Source organism: Physella acuta, unplaced genomic scaffold (genome assembly GCF_028476545.2).
Source record: "Physella acuta isolate Inbredline_101_S28 unplaced genomic scaffold, ASM2847654v3 ptg000340l, whole genome shotgun sequence".
Classification (NCBI taxonomy): Eukaryota; Metazoa; Mollusca; class Gastropoda; family Physidae; genus Physella; species Physella acuta.
In genome coordinates, this window is record NW_026731859.1 from 67,501 (window position 1) to 95,000 (window position 27,500).

General features: G+C 35.6%; 2 protein-coding genes across 12 annotated transcripts in view; one reads left to right on the forward strand and one right to left on the reverse strand.

Moving 5' to 3' along the window:
- The window catches only part of LOC131941017 (synaptic vesicle 2-related protein-like), a 21,697-nt gene extending 18,072 nt beyond the window's left edge, over window positions 1–3,625 (reverse strand). The window contains 4 exon segments of the mRNA XM_059299990.1: window positions 1,480–1,551; window positions 1,919–2,017; window positions 2,578–2,663; window positions 3,560–3,625. Of these exon segments, the coding sequence (XP_059155973.1) occupies window positions 1,480–1,551; window positions 1,919–2,017; window positions 2,578–2,663; window positions 3,560–3,623 (321 nt within the window). The 5' untranslated portion in view covers window positions 3,624–3,625.
- The window catches only part of LOC131941016 (calcium/calmodulin-dependent protein kinase kinase 1), a 69,080-nt gene that overhangs the window by 35,692 nt on the left and 5,888 nt on the right, over window positions 1–27,500 (forward strand). For 3 of the 11 annotated variants that reach the window (XM_059299978.1, XM_059299981.1, XM_059299980.1), the window contains 11 exons: window positions 12,079–12,255; window positions 13,765–13,846; window positions 14,176–14,196; window positions 20,254–21,208; window positions 21,578–21,631; window positions 21,719–21,770; window positions 24,286–24,447; window positions 24,534–24,555; window positions 26,028–26,116; window positions 26,887–26,960; window positions 27,048–27,173. In XM_059299978.1, the coding sequence (XP_059155961.1) occupies window positions 12,216–12,255; window positions 13,765–13,846; window positions 14,176–14,196; window positions 20,254–21,208; window positions 21,578–21,631; window positions 21,719–21,770; window positions 24,286–24,447; window positions 24,534–24,555; window positions 26,028–26,116; window positions 26,887–26,960; window positions 27,048–27,173 (1,677 nt within the window). In that variant the 5' untranslated portion in view covers window positions 12,079–12,215. Of the gene's footprint in view, window positions 1–10,004; window positions 10,059–12,078; window positions 12,256–13,764; window positions 13,847–14,175; window positions 14,197–18,456; window positions 18,575–19,221; window positions 19,306–20,253; window positions 21,209–21,577; window positions 21,632–21,718; window positions 21,771–24,285; window positions 24,448–24,533; window positions 24,556–26,027; window positions 26,117–26,886; window positions 26,961–27,047; window positions 27,174–27,500 lie in introns of those variants that run through there. The other 8 variants (XM_059299986.1, XM_059299983.1, XM_059299979.1 and 5 more) reach the window with 7 other exon arrangements.

The window sequence follows — 27,500 nt, forward strand, 5'->3', positions numbered from 1 at the left end:
AGAGCCCCAGATGCCCCAACTACCCCCATAGCCCCAGCTGCCCCAACTACACCCAGATGCCCCAACTACACCCATAGCCCCAGATGCCCCAACTACCCCCATAGCCCCAGCTGCCCCAACTACACCCATAGCCCCAGATGCCCCAACTACACCCATAGCCCAGATGCCCCAACTACACCCATAGCCCCAGATGCCCCAACTACACACATAGCCCCAGATGCCCCAACTACACCCATAGCCCCAGATGCCCCAACTACACTCATAGTCCCAGATGCCCCAACTACACCCATAGCCCCAGATGCCCCAACTACACACATAGTCCCAGATGCCCCAACTACACACAGAGCCCCAGCTGCCCCAACTACGCCCATAGCCCCAGATGCCCCAACTACACCCATAGCCCCAGATGCCCCAACTACACCCATAGCCCCAGATGCCCCAACTACACCCATAGCCCCAGATGCCCCAACTACACACATAGTCCCAGATGCCCCAACTACACCCAGAGCCCCAGATGCCCCAACTACACCCAGAGCCCCAGATGCCCCAACTACACCCATAGCCCCAGATGCCCCAACTACCCCCATAGCCCCAGCTGCCCCAACTACACCCAGATGCCCCAACTACACCCATAGCCCCAGATGCCCCAACTACACCCATTGCCCCAGATGCCCCAACTACACCCATAGCCCCAGATGCCCCAACTACACACATAGTCCCAGATGCCCCAACTACACCCATAGCCCCAGATGCCCCAACTACACCCATAGCCCCAGATGCCCCAACTACACACATAGCCCCAGCTGCCCCAACTACACCCATAGCCCCAGCTGCCCCAACTACACCCAGATGCCCCAACTACACCCATAGCCCAGATGCCCCAACTACCCCCATAGCCCCAGCTGCCCCAACTACACACATAGCCCCAGCTGCCCCAACTACACCCATAGCCCCAGCTGCCCCAACTACACCCAGATGCCCCAACTACACCCATAGCCCCATAGCCCCAGATGCCCCAACTACCCCCATAGCCCCAGCTGCCCCAACTACACCCATAGCCCCAGATGCCCCAACTACCCCCATAGCCCCAGCTGCCCCAACTACACCCAGAGCCCCAGATGCCCCAACTACACCCATAGCCCCAGATGCCCCAACTACACCCATAGCCCCAGATGCCCCAACTACACCCATAGCCCCAGATGCCCCAACTACACCCATAGCCCCAGATGCCCCAACTACACCCATAGCCCCAGCTGCCCCAACTACACCCATAGCCCCAGATGCCCCAACTACACCCATAGCCCCAGCTGCCCCAACTACACCCAGATGCCCCAACTACCCCCATAGCCCCAGCTGCCCCAACTACACCCAGATGCCCCAACTACCCCCATAGCCCCAGCTGCCCCAACTACACCCAGATGCCCCAACTACCCCCATAGCCCCAGATGCCCCAACTACACCCAGAAGTTTTCTACTTACCGTCCTACGTCCGTACTTGTCACATATGGATCCCCACACACTAGAGCTTATCATCATACCGCAAAACACAACCTGAATATAACTTCACTTTTATAATCTGAATATAGTGACACCTTAACTCAACTTAGACGTAATGACACCTTAACTCAAACAACTTAGACGTAATGACACCTTAACTCAAACAACTTAGACATAATGACACACTAACTCAAACAACTTAGACATAATGACACACTAACTCAAACAACTTAGACATAATGACACACTAACTCAAACAACTTATACATTGTGACACCTTAACTCAAACAACTTAGACATAATGACACACTAACTCAAACAACTTATACATTGTGACACCTTAACTCAAACAACTTAGTGATGCCTTATCAAGTGCCCATGATTTATACCGGGCCTAAAGAAAACTTTTAGCCTCACTTACAGTTGTAATTAAAGCCTCCTGCCATCCCTTCAGTCTCCATTCACAATGTAGTGCAGGTGACAGAATCGCCAGAACCATCATCTCCATAGCATCTACCATCTATATCAGCAGTAACATTACAATTCATTCATCTATCAGCGAGTATGATATGCAGCTTTTTAAATGTAGAAATAGAAATTGGTATATATATATATATATATATATATATATATATATATATATATATATATATATATATATATATATATATATATATATATTGCTACTCATGTATAAAATAATGTCTACGTTGCAATACATGTATAAAATAATTTGAACCGCCATTTTCTTTATGTTCTCGATTGCTCTCCTTAAAGCCCACACATTCCTCACCAATCTTCACCATCACTGGATTCGTTACTAGTTTGATTTCTTTGGACTTTTAATTTAAAGACCGTGCACATAAATATGACGCACCCTTATTGCAGTTTGCAAGTATACACTTGAACAAACGATTCACAGACCACCACTACTTATTGTGGTGGATGCTGTTAGATTTAAGTGGTGGGGGATGATTTTTAAATAAAAGTGTTAGCAGGTGTCGTTAAATAAAAATGGTGGCACATAATGTTAGATCAATCTGATCGTAGACGACTTGAGCTGTTAGTAAAATACTTTACCCATGCTAGTCCCGCAAGAATAGATAGCTTGATCTGAAATTTCCCAAATCCAATCTTGTCTATGCATTCTTGTACCGTAAAGGTTTCTGTGAAAATCGTGCGCCATATGGTTGAATTTTGACGTAGAAAAAAAAAAGAAAAGAATTACCAGAACTCCGAACTGGTGGCTGCCTAAAGTTGTAACCAGACACAGCCATAAACTACCAATATTGTATAGTTACCATACTTTAGTTACCTTGTGGCTGCCTAAAGTTTTAACTAGACACAGACATAAACTACCAATATTGTATAGTTACCATACTTTAGTTACCTTGTGGCTGCCTAAAGTTTTAACTAGACACAAACATAAACTACCAATATTGTATAGTTACCATACTTTAGTTACTTGTGGCTGCCTAAAGTTTTAACTAGACACAAACATAAACTACCAATATTGTATAGTTACCATACTTTAGTTACCTTGTGGCTGCCTAACGTTTTAACTAGACACAGACATAAACTACCAATATTGTATAGTTACCATACTTTAGTTACCTCGTGGCTGCCTAAAGTTTTAACTAGACACAGACATAAACTACCAATATTGTATAGTTACCATACTTTAGTTACTTGTGGCTGCCTAAAGTTTTAACTATACAGAAACATTAACTACCAATATTGTATAGTTACCATACTTTAGTTACCTCGTGGCTGCCTAAAGTTTTAACTAGACACAGACATAAACTACCAATATTGTTTAGTTACCATACTTTAGTTACCTTGTGGCTGCCTAAAGTTGTAATCAGACACAAACATAAACTACCAATATTGTACAGTTAACATACTTTAGTTACCTTGTGGCTGCCTAAAGTTGTAATCAGACACAGACATAAACTACCAATATTGTATAGTTACCATACTTTAGTTACTTGTGGCTGCCTAAAGTTTTAACTAGACACAAACATAAACTAGCAATATTGTATAATTACCATACTTTAGTTACCTTGTACACATGCTTGGAGATGGTGTCTTTCAACAACTTTACTGTCCAGCGCCCTTGTTGCCATCTTTACCTGTTCTTTCCTGATTGATTGGTCCCTGGTAATTACCTAGAGCCGATGTGTACTTTCAAACAAAGCCGTTTGAATGCTAAGCTTTGGAGGTTAGCAAGAGCGCCTTTTCATAGCGAAAACTTATCTTGCACCTGTACACGTCTTCTCTATTTGAACTTGTTTAAAATCCTAACCAGTAATCTACATTTTATTTTAAATCCTAACCAGATACCTACATTTTGTTTTAAATACTAACCAGTAATCTACATTTTGTTTTAAATCCTAACCAGATACCTACATTTTGTTTTAAATCCTAACCAGATACCTACATTTTGTTTAAAATCCTAACCAGATACCTACATTTTATTTAAAATCCTAACCAGATACCTACATTTTATTTTAAATCCTAACCAGATACCTACATTTTATTTAAAATTCTAACTAGTTATCTGCTTAAAATATATGTACAGGTTTCTATAGAGATATTTGATTATACAGCTAGGGTTAGAGTATCAACACACTAAACACTAGTCAAAAGTTTGCAATACATGATAGATATAAAATACGAGAAAAATGGCTCGTTGAGGAAGGATAAACGGGCGCTAGGTTGATAGTGCTGTCTATTTTCTCTAAACTAAAACCAAAACCAAAATCACCACCTTAATTAAATTTAACCGGAAACGAAAAATGACATTGAAAACGGATTTTTATCCAGAATCGGTACTTTAATGTATACAAAATATAGTCCTAAGCATATCCCTAAACGATGCACTTAATCTCATACATGACAAAAGTCACATTTAGAGTTTCTTTCAGGCAACTCTACTTTGGAGGAGGGGGCTCCGCCCCCCCCCCCCACACACACACATACGCCCCAAAACATGTCTACCGTCCCATTCAACGAAATATAATTATATACTTTTTCCAGTGTCCGTCCCCTCCCAGAAAATTCTACCCCCGCCCCCGAAAATTTCAAGTACCCCCACCCCTCTCCAGGGAAGAAAAAGTCTGAAAGAAACACTGGTCGCATTTGTTGTTCATACAAACTAAAGGAAGAACCTGGCCGGGGCTTCGCCCCTACCGGAAGAGATGCATGAAAAAAAACTGCACGCTAAACACTTTTTAGATTAGAAAAAGTTCCCTCCTCCGGGGAGGAAAAAGTCTGAAAGAAACACTGGTTTCGCGCTTAGCCACCACCCGAAGAACTGCATGAAAGAAACTTTTTAGGGGAAGGGATTAGACGTTCTACCAGGGGGGGGGGGGGGGGTTAAATGGGCTTCGCCCCTACCCGAAGAGATGCATGAAATAAACTCTGCAAGCAACCCACTTTTTACATTAGACACATGAATTAGGTTTTATTTTTATTATAGAGTATCGATGACGACATTTCTTTTGAGTTGTGGTGGGGGGGGGGGGGGGGTCGGCTTAGACGTTCTTACGCGGGGGATGGGCTTCGCCCCTACCCGAAGAATTGTATGAAAGAAACTCTTCACGCAAACCACTTAGATTAGACAAAATTGCCTTTTTATTCAATGTTTACTCGAGAATCAATGACGTCATATTACTGGGTGCACTCTCCGGCTTGAGATTATTTTTTACTATATGCTAAATGTGACGTCATATTTCGTTTTCGTTTCACTGTGAAAGTTTTTAAATTGCTTGTGTATTCTCTAGAGCGTTCTTGTCAGATAGATACATAGATACATAGATAGATAGATACACAGACAGCGAAACTATTATTATAGATAATTTAACCGGTTAGGTAGCATGCACAGATCATAACACAGAAAATGGCATTTTTGTCTTAAATGTAGGCAACGCCCATTTCTAACGTCTATACTGACGTTTAGACTACTGCTCTAAACTTATTGAAAAGCGTTATCTAAATTTTTAGAATTATTAGCACATTGAATGGAAGAGACACAAAAAGCCGAAAGATCCCGAAGTGAGCCTTATTGTTAATACCATTAATCTATACATAACATTTTTTTCAAACTGTTCTTAAATAACTGGAATTAATTATATCTTGATATGAACAAAACTGTATACCGGTATTTATGTATTACTTGAACTATAACTTCGTTTTTTTTTTACTTTCTCGTATATACGAAGTATAGAGAAAGTCTTTTAATCGTGCGAAAAAAAATCGAGATTTTTTCAAATCACGACGTTTTCACCTTCCTGAGTCGGAAAAACATAGTTTTGCAATCTTGTCCGTATGTCTGTGTGTGTGTGTGTGTGTGTGTAAACACGACAACTTGAGTACCGTTACAGCTAGGTTGATGAAATTTCATATATAAGTAATAATAATAATTATATATGAAATATAATCAACCTATCTGTAATAATATAATACTATTATATCAAATTTGTAGATCTGTTTCATCTTTTCAGCGATTTCCGATAACCGGAAGTGGAACTTTTTCTACTTTCAATTTTGCAAAAGCCTAAAACTTGAGTACTATTTCAGATAGATAAGTGAAATTTCACATGTAAGTAAAAGATCTAATTCTCTGCCTTCTCTCAAATTTTGAGTAATTTCCATCACCGGAAGTAGTAGTCTATACTATTTCCGATTTCTAAAAAAAACGCATGTGAATTTATAAAGTACTAATAGTATTCCGCACTATTATACACATTTTGTTTGGCGTTCACATGGTACACAATTCTTTTTATCTACGCGATTATATTCTATTTTGAAAAGTTTAAGTAATTAAACATGGATTTAAAATATGTTCTATATCCCGAGTTGCCATCCCCCGTAATGTAACATAAGAATATTCGAGAAAATTTAAGGGAGATCACTCCCGGTTTACTTTTAATCCGATTTATTATTATTTTTTCTAGATTTTCAATTTTTTTTTTATAAAAGGGAACATACTTTAAAACTACGACAAAAGCGTAATGCCAGAACGGGACACGATTTCATTTTGTAAAAAAAAAAAAGCGGAACAAATCTTTTTTTTTCTTTTCTCATAAGCAGCAGTACGCTCTATAGGACAGGTCACTTTATTTTAAACAAAAGTTTACTGAAGGTTTGATGACCAACTAAAATATTGTTTTATTTTAGATAGGCGGAATTTTTGTTTGCTAATAAAAGAAAAGCTGATGATTTGATCATTAACCTCTTAATTATTATAAAAAAAGATTGATGAAAGTTCAATCCATGCTAACAGAAAATAAGTGTGCACCTAAAACTCGAATGCACTGTCAGCACCCCCCCCCCCCTTATCTTTGCCCCATGCACCACTGCCCACCCACGTACAGTGCAAACATAGCTGTCAGTGGAAGAGTGAACGAGCCATCATATTTGACGAGAACGCTCATGTCATAGGCCTACGTTTTGTGAGACAGGAGGCCGCCGTTACAGCTCGTCTTCGTCATTCATAAGCATAGGCAATGGATCGTTAAAGGGACTAGAACCCCCCTTCATCGACGCCCAACATGGCAGCAGTCTCACGTAGTTTTTAAAAAGACATTTTTGACGAGAGTGTGAACATGTATATCAAACGTATAGGTTATAGGCATAGAGGTTGCTTAAATCAAAGAACCGTTGATCCCTACATGTAACTATAAAAAAAAACCACAATTTGTGTTTTTTTACTTAACTTTTTTTAGTTTTCACAAAAACCGAGGGAAGCAAATTTCAATGTTCTTAATTTAAGATGTACTTATTTTTGAGGTTTGAAAAAATAAACCGGGAGTGATCTCCCCTAAGCTTTCTCGAATATTCTTATATAATACAACAGGGGATGGGAACTCGGGATATAGACATGTTTTTTAATCCATTTTAAACACTTACACTTTCTAAAATAGAATAAAATATCGTAGAAAAAATAATTGCACACCAAGTGAACGCCAAATAAAATGTGCATAGTAGTGCGGAGTATTATTCGTATTTTATAAATTCACATGCGTTTTTTTTGAGAAATTGGAAATAGGTTAAATTACTACTTCCGGTCAACGTAAATTACTCAAAATTTGATATTAGATAGAGAATTATATCTTTTACTTACATGTGAAATTTTATTAATCTATCTGAAATAGTACTCAAGTTATAGAGTCCTTGCAAACACGTGACCTAAATCACGTGATACCTACGCCCGCCGCCACAGTGGTGTACATCAGACGTAAACACAATCAGCTGTTCGCCAGCACTGGACGTGTTCACCGTATGTAAAGAATAGCGCCCGCGGAAAAGGAAAAATATGTTAAAAAACTTGAACTCTTAGGAATTGAAGATCCTTATACAGTTATTGACAGTTTCGTGGATAATATAAATATGTGGCCGAAATTTCTAAATAAAAATACTGTTAGTAATACCGTTTGCGTTTAGAGTTTAAGTAGACGAAGCTGATCAAATGCAGTAATATATTAGAGGTTATCTACTGTAGCAAACGTGAGACCACTTAACTCCTACAAAACCCACACTACAACGGCTAATATAATCCATGGGTAATAACCAATCTGGGTAGCATGTAATACAATTTAAGACCCTTAAAATCCACATTAATACTGACGTTCAACCCTCATAATGGCTGCCCCCACCTGTATCTAGCCCACAATAAAACCAAAGAGGAGTCTGCCCTGCCCTCCCCTGAAAATGTCTCACCTCCGTGATACCCAGCCCCACAGAGATAGTATTTCTTATATAATTTTGACCCTCGGGGCCCAGCAGGGAGAACAAAGGGGAAAGTCCCACTGCTCTCCCCTCAACACTTCTCACCTCGGTGTCATGTTATGTCATTTATAGCACACACGGCTTATCAGGGGAAAGCATTAAGGCATTAAGAATCTTAACTCTGGACAGCTACACACTAGTATACTAGCTACACACTAGGTGCCTACTGTAAACTACTAGACTGTAGGCCCTATGTAGACCTGCAATTGTATCAATTGTAGACTGGGTCCATTGTTATTATTCTAAACCATCTCACTTATAATGTTTCTAGCTTGATTTGTTTCTTTTATAAACAGTGGATTTAAAAAAAAATTAGCCTAATCATTAACCAAATAATAATTATGTGGTTATTTGTTGTTGGCTGGTATGATCTAGATTGTACTACTAGGCTACAAAAACTTAGTAGACCAATTACTAGATATGAATTTGAATTTAATTAAACTCAGTCCAGTATCAGATACATATTGCTGTAAAAAGACAACAAAGTAGGTAGGCCTTAGTAATTTATTAAAGCCTTCTACTACAATAATATCAACTACATGCTTGTATAAAGTTTTACAATTTAATTTAAGTAGCAGATTCTAGATCTAAGTCTAGTTATATAATCTATTTCAATTTCAGAAAATTTCGTTTGCTAAAAAAAAATGATTAGATAATAGAGCGAGATTTTAGATCTTAGAGACAATTAAATGCTTTATTAGGCCAATTATGACTACTTTTGATTTATTATGGGTGTACTTTGAATCGAATGTAGATCTAAAGTAATTAAATTTAAGTAAAGAAGTAGATTCTAGATTCTATGTCTACCCAGCGGAGCCAGGTATTAGGCCTACTATTAGATCTTATTATTCTTATTAGCCTATTACTTTTGACTTTGTCTTTTACTATTAGTATTTGTGAAGGTCGAGCATATTTGTTTTATTAATAGTTATCTTTTATAACTAAAATGAAGTTTATTATTTTACTGTCCTTACATGAAACAAAGTATCGAGAACTGCATTTGATCATATTCGGCTACTTTAACTCTAAACGCAAACAGTATTACTAACAGTATTTTTATTTAGAAATTTTGTCCACATATTTATTTATACGAAACTGTCAATAACAGTATAAGGATCTTCAATTCCTAAGAGTTCAAGTTTTTTAACGTATTTTTCCTTTTCCGCGGGTGCGGTTCTTTACATACAGTGAACGCGTCCAGCGCTGGTGAACACGTCCAGCGCTGGCGAACAGCTGATTGTGTTTACGTCTTGTGTACACCACTGTGGCGGCGGGCGTAGGTATCACGAACGGACGTGACGTCATATGAAAGGACTCTATAGGCTTTTGAAAAACTCAAAGTAAAAAAAGTACCACTTCCGGCTATCGAAAATCGCTCAAGAGTTGATACGGATCTATTTAGAAATCAATCAAAACATTTACCGCCCGATTGCACTGGAAGTACCTTCCCCTTACTGTTATATAAGAATGGACGACCCCACTATTTGTTAGTGTTTTTAGTTTTGTGTTGTGATGTTTTATATAAAAATAACCTTACATCTTTGCACAATAGCGAGTAATAATACCCGGACAACGCCGTCTATAAATAAAAGTCGCCATACGGGCGCCTTTTTGGACTCACCACTCACCCTACCCCAAATACCCGCATATATCCTTAAACCTAGGGTTTCTTTGTGTTAATAATACGCGACATTCTTGTACATCTACTGTTATAGGTGAAGGAAAAAAATGATGTGCTAAAGTTTATCGAATCCCAATGCTATGTTACGGTTAGTGAAATTCTTTTTTTTACCAGACAATTCAAATACAAGCGAAAGGAGCTTTTCAAATCTGGAACAATAGTTTTACCGTATTCTTGCAGCCTAAATGATCTCATTGAAACAATGGTCTTACCGTAAGCTTGTAGCTTTAATTGATCTCATTGAAACAATGGTCTTTCCGTAAGCTTGTAGCCTAAATGATCTCATTGAAACAATGGTCTTACCGTAAGCTTTTAGCCTAAATGATCTCAGCAAGATCCGTCTGCCCCCCAAAAAAAAACAACCTCCCTCAGTTTACGGCATCAAGCCGGTCGTGGCATCCCGAGCTTTTAAACAATTGAAAACAGTTTGTAGGATTTTTGCTGACAGAGTCATCTTGTTTACTTACGTCTTAAAATAGATCACTGTCGGTCTTTCTAGATCCTAACCTGCTAACCTTGCATATATATATATATATATATATATATATATATATATATATATATATATATATATATATATATATATATATATATATATATATATATATATATATATGTATATATGTATATATCTGTATGTATAAATATGTAAATTTGTTTATAATAAATCTCATGTTTGATTAAACATAGAGCATCTATCTAACAAGACCACACATCGTAGGCGATATCTGCTAGGATTTATCAAAGGAACTTATTAGTTTTATAGCCGTGGATTGACAGTCTATTTAGTTTAGTTACTGTCAGTTTTGCGCAGCTCCATTAGCGTTGTCCGTTACTTGCACAACATGGTATTCCTTACAAATACTAAGGCCTACTTTTCTTCGACAGTGTTAGAAGAGAAAAATCGCTTGTTGAGACAGTGTTAGAAGAGAAAAATCGCTTGTTGAGACAGTGTTAGAAGAGAAAAATCGCTTGTTGAGACAGTGTTAGAAGAGAAAAATCGCTTGTTGAGACAGTGCTAGAAGAGAAGAATCGCTTGTTGAGACAGTGCTAGAAGAGAAGAATCGCTTGTTGAGACTGTGGTAGAAGAGAAGAATTGATTGTTGAGACTGTGGTAGAAGAGAAGAATTGATTGTTAAGACAGTGTTAGAAGAGAAGAATTGATTGTTGAGACTGTGGTAGAAGAGAAGAATTGATTGTTAAGACAGTGGTAGAAGAGAAGAATTGATTGTTGAGACTGTGGTAGAAGAGAAGAATTGATTGTTAAGACAGTGGTAGAAGAGAAGAATTGATTGTTGAGACTGTGGTAGAAGAGAAGAATTGATTGTTAAGACAGTGGTTGAAGAGAAGAATTGATTGTTAAGACAGTGGTAGAAGAGAAGAATCGCTTGTTGAGACAGTGGTAGAAGAGAAGAATCGCTTGTTGAGACAGTGCTAGAAGAGAAGAATCGCTTGTTAAGACATTGGTAGAAGAGAAGAATTGATTATTGAGACTGTCTTTCTCAGCCCTTTGTCTTAACACAATTACCTAGCTGGCGTGCGGCAGGGCAGGAACTTTTACTACTAAAAGCTTTAGAGGAATTCAACAAGTCGCAATATTAGAAACCAGTCTTTTAGTGTCTCCATCCGTTATTCTGCTCATAGCCAAGTTTGCGATTGTGTCTTACATTCAAATTGTGTAATCAGAAGATGATGTATACTTACAATGTATGTACGTATATACACACACACACACATACACACACTTATATATATAATATATATATATATATATATAGGCCTATATATATATATACACACATACATATATATATGTACACATACATACATTTATACACATATATATACACATACATATATATATACATACATACATATATACATACATATATATATACACATACATATACACACAGACACACACACTCCACACACACGCGACACACATGCCACACACACACCACACACACACACACACACACCATACACACACAATGAAGCCTATACATAAAACATTATCCTATACATCGTATAAATTTCTGAAGCAATAACTAGCGCCTACAATCTGTGCGGCTCTCGTTACCTGAATTCTTTTCTGTTTTGAATAGCGCGCTCAAGTGTAGAGGATCGAATAATTGCCGTGTAAGCCCAAACATGACTTTCTTCTCGTATGAACACACCCGCCGTGATACGTAGCTTATAATAACCGAACATGGAGAGATTGGATTAAGCCAGGGAGACAATCATGTACCAGAGATTTAAAGCTACAGCACCCAACATAGAAGGTTAGATTCCCCATCATTTTAATGCCAGTAGTTTATTCATGCAATCTTAGTCTTGTCCTATTGTGTACACACTGACTATATCAGTGATCTACACATGTACAGTTAGTGTTGTCCTATTGTGTACACACTGACTATATCAGTGATCTACACATGTACTGTTAGTGCTGTCTTATTATGTACACACTGACTATATCAGGGATCTGCACATGTACTGTTAGTGTTGGCCTATTGTGTACACACAGACTATATCAGTGATTTACACATGTACTGTTAGTGTTGTCCTATTGTGTACACACTGACTATATCAGTGATCTACACATGTACTGTTAGTGCTGTCCTATTGTGTACGCACAGACTATATCAGTGATCTACACATGTACAGTTAGTGTTGTCCTATTGTGTACACATTGACTATATCAGTGATCTACAAATGTACAGTTAGTGTTGTCCTATTGTGTACACACAGACTATATCAGTGATCTACACATGTACAGTTAGTGTTGTCCTATTGTGTACACACTGACTATATCAGTGATCTACACATGTACAGTTAGTGTTGTCCTATTGTGTACACACAGACTATATCAGTGATCCACACATGTACTGTTAGTGTTGTCCTATTGTGTACACACTGACTATATCAGTGATCTACACATGTACTGTTAGTGTTGTCCTATTGTGTACACACAGACTATATCAGTGATCTACACATGTACAGTTAGTGTTGTCTTATTGTGTACACATTGACTATATCAGTGATCTACACATGTACAGTTAGTGTTGTCTTATTGTGTACACATTGACTATATCAGTGATCTACACATGTACTGTTAGTGTTGGCCTATTGTGTACACACTGACTATATCAGTGATCTACACATGTATTGTTAGTGTTGACCTATTGTGTACACACAGACTATATCAGTGATCTACAAATGTACTGTTAGTGCTGTCCTTTTGTGTACACACTGACTATATCAGTGATCTACACATGTACTGTGAGTGTTGTCCTATTGTGTACACATTGACTATATCAGTGATCTACACATGTACTGTTAGTGTTGGCCTATTGTGTACACATAGACTATATCAGTGATCTACACATGTACAGTTAGTGTTGTCTTATTGTGTACACACTGACTATATCAGTGATCTACACATGTATTGTTAGTGTTGTCTTATTGTGTACACACAGACTATATCAGTGATCTACAAATGTACTGTTAGTGTTGTCCTATTGTGTACACACTGACTATATCAGTGATCTACACATGTACTGTTAGTGTTGTCCTATTGTGTACACACAGACTTTATCAGTGATCTACACATGTACCATTACTCAATGAGAGGCTTTTTACCAAGCTAGGAGTTAGATGTTAGGTACATACAACACATTGTGTAGGGAGTATTTTGCCTAAATGTTTGTTTGCTTTGACTAAAAGTGTTGACGATTTACTTTCAAACATTGATTCCTATGTTTGGTTGACTCAGCTATTCTCTCTGATCTCAGGTGCCAGCAAGATTTGTTCAGTTGATGTGCAGCATGTTTCTATGTCAATTACCAGAAAAGCACCCAAGATTGGAGATATAAGGTGAGGCATTTGTTGCGTGCATTAGGCTACATTTGTAACTTGTTGATTTTTGCACTTAAACATTTGAAACTAGTATTGTTTTAATTCTATTTTTTATTCTAAAATAAATCTGTATACACAGATGCAATCAATTTATGTTTTAATGGAATGATTTCTTTAAAATATAAAAGAAGAAAGCCATAAAACAAATCTGATATCCGCTTAGCTGGACAAAAAACAATCCTGACTGTTGTCTTGTAATTGAAATGTTCTAATGTATTTGTTAGATCTTTGAATTCTCCTTTAGTGCATGATTTCTATTAGATGTTGTATTTTCTGTTTTCTTATAGTCCAGTTGGTGACCCACAGAAGTAAGTATTGTTTCAATATAATATCTCACATTAACCTGGGTGTAGTAGAAATAGATTAATTGTAGAATATGCTTCTTTTGAATATAAATCAGGATAAACATCTACTAATCTTTATATAAGCTGTAGTACCCTGATACAGTAGTGACCTAATATGCACGATTTTTTAGATACAAGTCATCAGGCGAGTGATTTTAGCTTGATCAGATAAGAAATATTCGAGATTCAAGGAAATGGATCAATGAGTTTTACAGTTCAATTACTAGAAATAGATTGTTTATAACACCTGCTTCACTCCTTTCCACAACTTCCATAAGATTGCATAAGAGATAACTCTGTATATATTTAAATACATGTATGTTTACTTACATTCATACATAATACATATATACCTATATATATACATACATATATATATATATATATATATATATATATATATATATATATATATATATATATATATATATATATATATATATATATATATATATATATATATATATATATATATATATATGTATGTATATATATATATATATATGTATGTATATATATATAAATATAGGTATATATGTATATATATATGTATATATATATTAGCTAGTTGCACACACATTTTTAATTAATGAAATTGACATATTAACTACAGTGTTGTATTAAGGGGACTAAATGCTGCAAAATGAAACCAAATTTACATTTATTGTTTATAGGATAAACGGATCTCTTGATGTGATGGTTTTAGTGTAAAAAAATGGGGGACAACTAAGCCTATGGAGAATGAAAACTAAAATGTGTCTTGTTGAGGAGTATAGAAAGAAGACAAATGGGAAATAACATTGCATAAGTGCACAATTATAAATTTTCAAATAAGTATATTGTTTAATGCATTGATAACTGAATGGAGTATCTCTACCAAGATAGTAGTAGATTTTTAAATTTAAAAGTGGTGTATTATATATTATTTAAATAAAAATAGACCACTGGCTTGATTTAATAATTCAACTCAAACATCATAGTAGGAGTAAAAATAAAAGGAACAGGCTGAGTAAAAAATAAATATTCCTAATTCGTAAGCAAACTGTATCATAGACAGATCAGTACAGTGAAACATATATGAGTGTTTTTGGAAGCATGTCAGTTAAGAGGTAATCTTTGGGTGTCTTTAGATAACTGAACATAGCTAGCGTGAAACAAACTGCAACATTGTCATGAATCAAATTAGCAACACTTTTACATGATAATAAAAATTAACCAACACATCAACCTACATTCCTCTATAATATTGTTTGTTACACAAATACGCTCAAAAGTTTGAAAATGATAAGGATCATTGTGCAGAAAATGTTACATATCAATTAAAATAACAATTCTTGCAAAGCTTTCTATTTAGCTGACAGTAGTAATTGGTAAGTCATCAGATTCAACTTAATAATTGATCAGTTCTAAATAGCTGACCTTTTAAAAATAAAATAAAAGGGAAATAGAATGCATTGTTGTGTAAAACTTGTATACATCCAACTCACTAAACATTTAACTTCAATATAATCAGAAACATAATCAGAGACTTACTATATATGCAATCATATGTCGGGGGAAAACAATAAACTAAATATTTTCAAGGATGTGTATATATTAATACAGGGCAACAAAAGAACATTTCTGAAACATTCAGCTGCATCATGGTCAGAGTGTTCAAGTTTGCCACCTTTGTTATTGTATATATAATTTCCAGTCTTCCCTTCTCCTGACAAATAAAAAACAACACTCTGGTACAATCAAAATATTTCAAACTAAACTTTCTAGTTTGTATCCTGTAAGTGTAAGGAGCTTTTTACACCTTCATAACAAACAATGCAAAGCCAAACATTAAGTTAAACATAAAAAAGCATAAAAAATGCAGATGATATTGTTACCTATTTGTGAAGAAACTCATTGATTTATTGTGTACACCCATTAGAGCAACATGCCTTTATTTTTATAACCACTGATAATGTATAGGCCTTGAAAACAACATGGTCAAATGGTAGAGTATTTGCCTGCTAACCTAAAAGTCTGCTGGACATCTTTGAGTCCACCCAGTTCTGATGGGTACCAGACTCACGTTAGGGAAATTAAACACAAATGGGCATATTGCCAAGTTCACTGAAATAGGTGAATTCAACTTCACTTTAAGGTTCAAAAGAGTAATTTTCTAATGACTGCCTGTACAATAGCAAGTGTAATTGGTAAAATGTAGTTATATTAGTATTCTACCATTTTGCCCTAGCTTAATATTTATGTACTTTAGGAATAAACCAGTTGTTGTCTCAAGCCAGAAAGCACTTGATATAATTCAAACTATAAATATGTACCTAGAGATTGGCTTATTACATTTTCATTATACATAGTTTATTCTTTTTTAATAATTACCTTGATTGACTTGACTTTGACTTGACTTAGTCCTCTTTGAGGGTTCGGCGTGGTCGAGTCGGTAAAGCTCATGGTTGCTAAACCGAAAAGTCTCGAGTTCGAACCCTCGGGCAGATGAGGCTCGTTAGCTGGGGACAGCCACTCTTCTAGGAGAGACAACTCCAAATTCAAACTACTGCTGCCTTGTAGTCTGTTCTTGGTTGGACAAAGGCTATGGAAGCTAATCCAAAAAGAAAAGCAGGCTGAAATTGGAGTCAATGGCCTCAATGGCGCATAACCAGTTGACACGTAATCCTTAATTGTGATGGAAGCATGGTCGAGTAAGCAAAGCTCATGATTGATAAATTCGAAAAAAGTCTCGAGTTCAAACCTTCTGGCAGATAAGTCTCAATACCTCCCAACACTAAAAATTAAGAACGAAGAAGAAGAAGAAAGAAAGTCCTCTTTGCTCCTTATGGAACATGGGGCCTCCACCATTTCCTTTCATTTCATCCGATCCCCGGCTATTAATATTGCCGTTTCCCAAGACATCCCTGTTGGCTTTAGTTCTTCAAGAAGACTCCGCCTCCAGGTATGTCTTGGGCGCCCTCTCTTCCGCTTTCCCTGGGGGTTCCACTCAAGCCCTTGGCGTGTCACATTTGGGTGAGCCTTTCGCAGTGTGTGACCCACACCTTGATTAGTGTCATATTTATCTGTTGCTTCAGAAACTGATTATATTTCTATTAGCAGTTCTAATAAATAAGGCTGAAAACAGCTCCAAATCAAGATTATAGGATCAAATGTAAATTAACTATTTATTTACTCAATAAAAAAAAACAGCTTTGCTCTTCTCTAGTTTGAACAATCCTCTTTAATCAGGCAGACAGCAATATGATGGTCTGCAGAGTATTTATGAACCTTCTTGATCTATTTATTTCCACCTGACTTTTCCTTTGCCCCTATAGTATCTTATAGTCTGGGGAAAACCTCCAACCCCCAGCCCTGAACCAGACCTATACCCTTAGGTTAACTAGCAAGTGTTTTATATCTAGACCACACCACACTTTACTAGATATAAAGACAAAATAAGTGAAGAACCACTTTTCATATTTTCTGAATTTGTTTTTATTCATTTAATGGCTGATCTTTCTACTACATCTGTTGGTAATGTGTGTTACTCATGGTTCAATGTTGACTGTCAACTAGTGACCTGTCGTCTGTTGAAATGTGTTTTTTATCCTAGAAGTAATTTTCTTACATGTGTTACCTGTAGATGAATGTCATCTTAGGATGCATCATCGGATTTCATTATTTTATACGCAAGTATTTTAATTTGTCTTTAAAAACAGGAAACAACTAAAAATTTTTTTTAAAACTTTGTTAATATTAAAGCTTTAGGGCAGTTGGGAAAAATTGTGGGCAAAATATAAATAATTAATTGTGTTTCTACAACTTACAGTATCTCAATTAAAAATAGCATTTGCTGCTACCCCCAAAAATTTCTTTAGTGCCATTTTAAAATGATTTTCTTAAAAAAAATAGTATTAGTTGGCTATCATAATACATGAAAATTATTGATAAAATTATAATATTGAAAAAGTCATTTTGCTGTACATAAAAAATAGTGTCAGTAATGTGTTTTGCCCAAAATATGCTTTTTTTGCATAAATAATTGAATGTGAAATTAACAATCAGCTGAAATTCATTGTTTTTTCAAATATCATAAGATAAATTGTTGGCTCTGTAGAAGAAAGAGACTAGTATAAGAGATAATGGCGCTAATGTGTGTTGTCGCTATGGCATCAAATACCATGGCCAGAAATCAATGCTAGCTGCCTGTCTTAGGATCTGGGTTAGGGACAGATCAATATATTTGTTGTAGCAACATTTGCTCTAGTTATTAGGGTGCCACAGGAGAAGATATGCATCAAGCTTGATGAATTTAGAAAAAAGATTATGGATTAGCTATTTGTTTTTAATTCCTGGATGTGTGAGTTTGTTGTCTTATCTCTGAGATAAGATGCAGTTAATTATGTCTCCTGCTTGTAGATCTAGATAAGACTAGTGCCTATAGCAGTTTTTTGTTCTAAATCAAATTATTGCCTACTGTAAATTTTTTTCAAGGCTATCAACTACAATAATTGTGTTTTCTAGAAAAACTATTGCCTACAGTAATTACTTAGTTCTAAATAAGACTATTGCCTACATTAATTTTTTTTCTAGATAATAAAACTGTAGACAATTATTTTCTATTGCCTGCAGTTTTGTGTATTTGTGTTTGAGATACTATTACTTATTACTAATTGTTGATGTTGTAGATTACATACTAATCTTGATTTGGTTATTCTTTTACCTTTTTGTCTGTTACTTTACCCTGTTATAGATTCTTCATAAATTATGTCAGACACCTATTGGGGATTTAGACTTATGTGATGCTGAGCCAGGACATTGGGGTGGGGGGGGGGGGGGGGGGAGGGAAGGTGTGACAAATTATTTGTAACAAAATTTTTGTTTTATATATATATATATATATATATAATCATTGTATATGTGTTTGTTTGTTTGTCTTTTATGCATTACGACACCTTTCATCCGATCGCAGGGCACAATTTGTTTTTTTCTTTATATCAGGTGTATAAAAATAAAAGTCGATTGTGTTTTGACACCGTTCGTCCAATCGCCATTAAACTTTGGGGATTTGATTAGAACACTCCATGGGAGGTATCTGTAAAAAAATCTTTTTTAATTTCGCAAGGGCAGGTATGCATTTTTGGCATCCTAGGCTATCTCTTGAGCGCTATTGCAGCTACTTTAGTTTTAAACAGTGCTATACACTATGAATAAGATGGGGGCATTTAGTCGTTCACTAGATTGAATCAGATGCATTAGCCATTGCCCAACAGGTTGCAATTTAGCGTCCTGCGATAGCTATGAGGCTAACATTCGCTTTAAAGATTGTGATATAATATGGATAAAAGTAGCATTATAGTCATTCACTAAACTCAATCAGGCGCGTCTGACCGTGTCCCGGCAGAGTACGATTTGCTCTGGGCTATGCTCACGCTTGTGTATATATATATATATATATATATATATATATATATATATATATATATATAAGCGTCGCCGTCTCCGGGCATTGCCGGGTGGTTAAAAAAAGTCCCAAGATTGACTATCTATATAGTCTAAAGTGATATCAAAGAATCCCACACCTTTTGTATATATATATATATATATATATATATATATATATATATATATATATATATATATATATATATATATATATATATATATATATATATATATATATATATATATATATATATATATATATATATATACATACATATATATATATATATATATACATACATATATATATATATATATATATATATATATATATATATATATATATATATATATATATATATATATATATATATATATATATATATATAAATATTTACAAAAGGTGTGGAATTCTTTGATATCACTTTAGACTAGAATTTCTAGCCTCTTTTTTTGAAAAAAGGGAGGTGAGTGTGGGAAATTGGATATCAATGTGTAATGGCATTTATGTAGGTCCCCTTGTTAAAATTTGTATGACTTTGACACTTTTGACTGTTGTCTACAGGTTACATATATGATATTTTCCATTTTCAGAAACTGCCATTTTGCTAGAGGACAAGATTGCAATGAGGAAATGGTCAACAAGAACTCAAGTATTTCACCTGAGAGGGACACTTCAGTGGACCTTGATGGAGACGGATTTGAAAGTTACACTTCTCTCAAGCATCATTCACAACATCCTTTACCTAGCGAGGACTCAAGCCAACTGACAAATGGATGTCTGGTTTCACATACAGATGGGGACACATCATATTCACCTTCTGGGTTCAACAAAATTGCAAACATTTGCCAGAACTCAAATGGCCAACTATTGTTAGTCAGTAATCATCAAGCTAGTAAGTTAGTCATACATAGCAAACATTCAGATGCCCAGCACAATTCTCCTCCCTTTGCTGATGCCAATAGCAATGTAGCATCACTGCCAAACTCCCCACAACATTCTCTTCAGCGCAAAGTATCCAATATAACCATTGACTCTGGTCGTAGTTCAACCAGTGGTACAGAGGATAATAATGATTGCTTTTTTGAGGAAGAAGATGAGGAAGCTCTTGATGAAGATGAAAAAGAAGACCCAATTATGCGTCGCCATAGTATAGCATGTGTAGACTCAACTGGGCACTTGAATGTACCCACTTACCCAGAAACTTTTGCATCCAGAGAGTCGCCATATTTCAGGACTAGTGTCTTATTGAAAGATGGCACCAGCAGTAGTGCTCATGAAGACATTTCCCCCTCAGCTACATCCGCCCCAGTAAATGTCAGGCGTGCTCCAAAAATTGTCTACAGCCATTCTGAGGATAGACTAACAGCATCCAGTGGTCACCATAGAGCCATCATTCCCTCCCTGCCTTACTCCCCCTATGGTTCACCAACAACTTCACCCAGACTTCGTCGTCAGCCCACAATGGAGACCCACAGAGTGTCTGTGTCTGATGCAGATGGTTACACTCAGTTAAACCAATACAAGTTAAAAGACGAGATTGGGAAGGTAAATATTGGTAGTGGCCAGGCCCTAAGTCTTTATTTTATCACTTACTCGATTACCTGTCACATGTTGCTGTGATAGAAGAATATTCATTAAAAAAATCTTGTAGCATTCACATTGTGTCATTTCTATTGAAACATTCATTTCTTGATAAAGATGAAAAAGAAGACTCAATTATGCGTCGCCATAGTATAGATGTGTAGACTCAACTGAGCACCTGAATGTACCCACTTACCTAGATACACCATATCTCTAGTGTAGGGCACTATTTAAACACCATATCCCTAATGTAGGGCACTATTTAAACACCATATCCCTAATGTAGGCACTATTTAATAAAGTCAACTTTTACAGCCTATAATTCTATTTCAGGGTTCATATGGTATTGTCAAGTTAGCTTACAATGAGCAGGATGATGAACATTATGTAAGTGTAATTTAAAATATTGACTTTATAATAAACTCAACATTAAATTAAATCTTTTACAGTTTTCAATATAAATATAATTTTCAGGCAATGAAAATTTTATCCAAGACAAAGCTTATGAAAAAGGCTGGATTTTTCAGTAAGTAATCTATTAACTAAGAAGTAGCAGAAATACTTGATAGTTACAGTAATTAATAAACTATAGTTGTTAATAAAACAGTTTTATGAACATAATAGCTATAGTTTGTTACATAATGAAAATATATAGAACTGCTACCGACATGGATTATACATTAGACTACTAATCAGCCTCTTTAAAAAAATACATCATTTGAATTTAACCAAACATACAGACTGCTTCAATTTCGAGCTAGCACATTACATTTGTGTAAGTAACAAAAACAAATCATACGCACCCAGTTGCATCGTACCAAATCTAAGAACTTTCCACACCAAAATTGTTGAGTCTACCCTTTGCGCTCTCTGGCTACACTGGTTTATGACTCCTAGACCTATCTCAAACCTTTAACATCGCACAACCTATTTTCAAATCACAATCGATGTCAAACAGCTATAACATCGGGCTAATGGCATCCCCATAGCATCAGGCAAACGTCAGGACAGCATCAGGCAAACGTCAGGACAGCATCAGGCAAACATCAGGACAGCATCAGGCAAACGTCAGGACAGCATCAGGCAAACGACAGGACAGCATTAAGCAAGCGTCAGGACAGCATCAGGCGAACATCAGGACAGCATCAGGCAAACGTCAGGACAGCATCAGGCAAACGTCAGGCCAGCATCAGGCGAACATCAGGACAGCATCAGGCGAACATCAGGACAGCATCAGGCAAACGTCAGGCCAGCATCAGGCAAACGTCAGGACAGCCTCTTGTCTTTTTGTCCCCATACTGGCCACAAGTTGTTATGTTCGGGTTGGTTTCAACTTGAGAGACGATTCGTGTTTGCTTCAATATTTTTATTCAGTCTCAAATATATACATTTTAGCGTAGCCCTCGTCCTACCAGCTATCAACTAACCACTGATTGACCCCCCACAATCGTTCACTCGCCCTTTTATATATGCATTCGACCTTGGGACTACAATACATAAACACACCGGGGTTACTACACACTAGGGTGAACTCACACACGCACTCTCCCCTAAGTTCGAGACTATTCTACCCTATTCTAACCTGACCTCAAACGACCCGTAACAACCTACCAATTTTTAGCAAAAAATATTTTTTTAATTGCCTAAAGTGTAGGCATACTGGTGCAAACTGAAAATGTCAACATACATAATACATGTTTTTTAACTGCATAGAATGCAGTAGTTTCACTTATTTCAATGTTTTCTTTTTTTTACTTTTAATGTAACAAATATCTAATTTAAAATGGTTACTTTAGAATGTAATTTCAGTCTAATTTATGGATATGATTATTTTTATATAGGCCCTAAACTTTTTAGCTGTGGATATAATTCTTTTAGATACGATTGTAAGTAATTTCAATAAAATATGAGTCTTTTTAGATAAGACGACTATAGTATTTAGTTAAAGTTGTTGATATGAGCAATTGAGACCTAGTTCAGACTATAAGGACCTTTGTTTAAATTGTGGATATATTCATTTTCTCAAGACAGCTACCTTTAAGTCCATAATAGAAAGCAGTAGATCAACCTCCTCCATTGGTACTATTTGTTGAGGTTCTTGAGTAAACAGAATACTTTCTATCATTATCTCAATCTTTCAATACTAATTCTAGAAGAATAAATATATTAGTTGGAAATGGACTTTGAAGTAAACAATTAACTAATTACCGAGACTTTTATCAATTAAACTTTATATGTAAATTATTTTCTAATAAATAGAATTAGTTTGTAACAATGTTACTAAATATAAAGATTATATTCATTTTAAACAATGATGGCTAATTCATTTTAAAAAACAAAACCTTAAAATATTACTTAACCTACACCTGTTGAGTTTTTAATGGTTTTAAACAGGAATTATTAAAACTGTTAAATTTGACTTATTTTTCAAAGATTTTATTTAGTTAAAAATGTTTGCTCGTGGGTAAATCTTGTAACTCAATTTTGATCCATTCTAATGCAGCAATTTTTTCCAAACTTTCCATATTCATTCATCATTTATATTAATTAAAGCAAGAATACCTTATTTTTAATCTAATTAAAATAAAATTTCATTTAGTTTTTAAGAGAACCTGAGAACCAACCACAGACTAAGCTAATTGACTTCAAGAAATCACAAGCTACTCTTTGGGTTTTTTTTTGTATTGATGGTCGACTTTATTAAAAATGAACGAAAGGCCTACTAATTGTTAGAATTGGTGGCAGTCTAGTAACTATTACTTTAGTTATCAATTTTCATTCTACATTTCTGAAATGAATTATTTTATCCACATTATGATCATGAAATCAACTGCAGAAATGAATGATTTATGCTTGTTTTATTGACTGATAAACCTGAAAAGTTTTTTTTAGAAGAACATGGTACACATTTTGAGCTATACAATGGTTAAGGTGTTTATATATTCTTTTAATCTTAAAATCTTTTTAAAAATCTTGTGTAATTGTATAACCATCCTTTTGTTGCTCTAAATGCCATTGAAATAATTATAATTTGGTCCCAGGACGCATGCCACCAGCAAGGGAAGGCAAACCTAATTCTCGACCTCCTAACCCATTAGAAAGAGTTTATCGAGAAATAGCCATATTAAAAAAGTTGGATCACCCTAATATTGTCAAGCTGGTTGAAGTTTTGGATGATCCAGATGAAGACAAGCTATATTTAGGTAACACTTATTAAAAATGTTAATTTATAACTGAACTTCAATTCTATGATTTTCACATTAACAGATGAATCTTTTTCTCTCCTCAGTGTTTGAGCTGGTTGATAAAGGGTAAGTTTGCTAATTAGCTTTCAACTGGAGTTTAAAAAAAGAGAACCAAGTCAGCAGCGTAGAAATTGTAAGTCCTTAACTGTCTTCAAAAGGCAGATGAGCCTTAAAGAAATTGTTTAGAACATAATACTTTATATAGGTGACAAACAGTATAGCAAATAAACATAGCACTCTCAACACTGACTATAGAATTAGTACTACAAATTTTGTGCAAAATAATAGTGCACCTGCATACATGCATACTTACATATTATACATATATAAATATATGCATACATATACTTGTCTGTCTGCCTGTCTCTCTCTCTCTCTCCCTTTTGTAATTTCATAACTTGTTTTTTTACTCATTGAAATAATTCAAGTAGATTTTTAAGTCCATATACTTAAGAATTTATTTCTGAGGTGCTGTGAATTTTTATTTTTATCTTTACTCATTTATTAATGTGTCTATCATAGTCTATGTGAGTATATAAAATTAAACATCTTGGTGCTTTTAGTTTTAACTCGAGTCTGAAGTTAGCTGGTGTTCATTGAACCATTTAGCCACTGTTAATATGCTAGTCACTCCAGTCTGAAGTTAGCTGGTGTTCATTGAACCATTTAGCCCCTGTTAATATGCTAGTCACTCCAGTCTGAAGTTAGCTGGTGTTCATTGAACCATTTAGCCACTGTTAATATGCTAGTCACTCCAGTCTGAAGTTAGCTGGTGTTCATTGAACCATTTAGCCCCTGTTAATATGCTAGTCACTCCAGTCTGAAGTTAGCTGGTGTTCATTGAACCATTTAGCCACTGTTAATATGCTAGTCACTCCAGTCTGAAGTTAGCTGGTGTTCATTGAACCATTTAGCCCCTGTTAATATGCTAGTCACTCCAGTCTGAAGTTAGCTGGTGTTCATTGAACCATTTAGCCACTGTTAATATGCTAGTCACTCCAGTCTGAAGTTAGCTGGTGTTCATTGAACCATTTAGCCCCTGTTAATATGCTAGTCACTCCAGTCTGAAGTTAGCTGGTGTTCATTGAACCATTTAGCCCCTGTTAATATGCTAGTCACTCCAGTCTGAAGTTAGCTGGTGTTCATTGAACCATTTAGCCACTGTTAATATGCTAGTCACTCCAGTCTGAAGTTAGCTGGTGTTCATTGAACCATTTAGCCACTGTTAATATGCTAGTCACTCCAGTCTGAAGTTAGCTGGTGTTCATTGAACCATTTAGCCACTGTTAATATGCTAGTCTGAAGTTGACTGGTGCTATATGAACCCAGGTTTTCTGGATAAGTGCTTTTAAGGTGATATAAATAAAATACTGTTGATTACAATCTATAACCTAAAACCTATTATGTATTAAAGTTTGTCTTATTTTTTAACCTAGAATTTAACAAATTTGTAAATTTGTAAAGCATTAAATATAAATTACTCTTAGGCCAAGTCACACATTTCATTTATCTTCAACAATTATACAAATTATTTTTAGTGAAGTTATGACTGTACCAACTGATTCTCCCTTCAGTGAAGAGGTTGCAAGAAACTATTTTCGAGATATTATCTTGGGAATTGAATATTGTAAGTAAAATTTAAACGGCCTGAAAAAACTAGAATTTACACACACATACATAACCACATGTGTGCATACAGACACATGTGTATTGGGGTAGGAGCACCAAAAGAGATGGAAAAATATTTTAAAACCTTTTTTGAGGTGCGTTATTGAATTATAGAAACCTTTTAGTTAAACCACTGTTAGTTGCAACAACCCACACGCAATATGCATCCAGAGCTAATAACAGTAGGGGACAGAAATTTAAAATCTTGGGTATAAGCATATATATATATATATATATATATATATATATATATATATGGTTGTTATACCTTGAGGTGTCAGTGGGGACAAGCTCCCACTGTCTAAATGTGGGAGAATACGAAGCTGACCAGGAACACCAAGATGATGGTGTATAATGTATGCATGATGAGCACTCTACAGCCCCAAGTGTTGGACAACGTACAGACACCAGGAATGTTAACTGAACACATTTCATATGCGCTGCCTACGACGCATCCATAACTGGCAAATATTGCCATTCTATAATTGGCATGATCAGCCACAACAGTTCCTGCACTGGAGGAACAAAATATCTCTGGGTGCAAAATTCCATTCTCTCATGAGGCAGGAGCCATATATATATATATATATATATATATATATATATATATATATATATATATATATATATATATATATATATATATATACACACACACACACACCCACCAGCACTGTGTAACAAATTTGTATGTATCCAAAGCTTTATAAGTTTCTTTTTGCTTTTCAGTACATTATCAAAAAATTATACACAGGGACATAAAGCCCTCAAATCTGCTACTTGCTGATGATGGCCATATAAAAGTAAGACTAGAAGAATATAAAGGCTTGTCATACATTTAATAGTAAAAATGTATAGCTAAACAAAGATTTAATCTATTATATTTTCAGATAGCAGATTTTGGAGTGAGCAACGAATTTATTGGAGGCGATGCTTTTCTAACCAATTCTGCTGGAACACCAGCATTCATGGCCCCTGAAACCTTAAAGGATGATGCAAATAATTTTCAAGGAAAAGTAAATATTTTCTTATAATGGGATAAAAACATCAATGCTCATGGTTTAGTTTACTTTAGTTTAGTACAATCTTTCCATGAATGTAATTGTTAACAATTCTGTGTAGCGGCTGAAAAAACATATGAATAGAGAAACCCACTAGCCTACTGAGTTCACTCACAGATGTAGTTTACTTTGAAATAAAGCAATGTGTCAAGATGTCAAATATATCAATCAAATATTCAATAAGGCAGGCAATGTGTCAAGTTATGAAATATCAACTGTAGCTAGCAATCATTGAGTAAAAGATTCCAACTGCTAAGTGAACTAAACACAACACCCATTTAA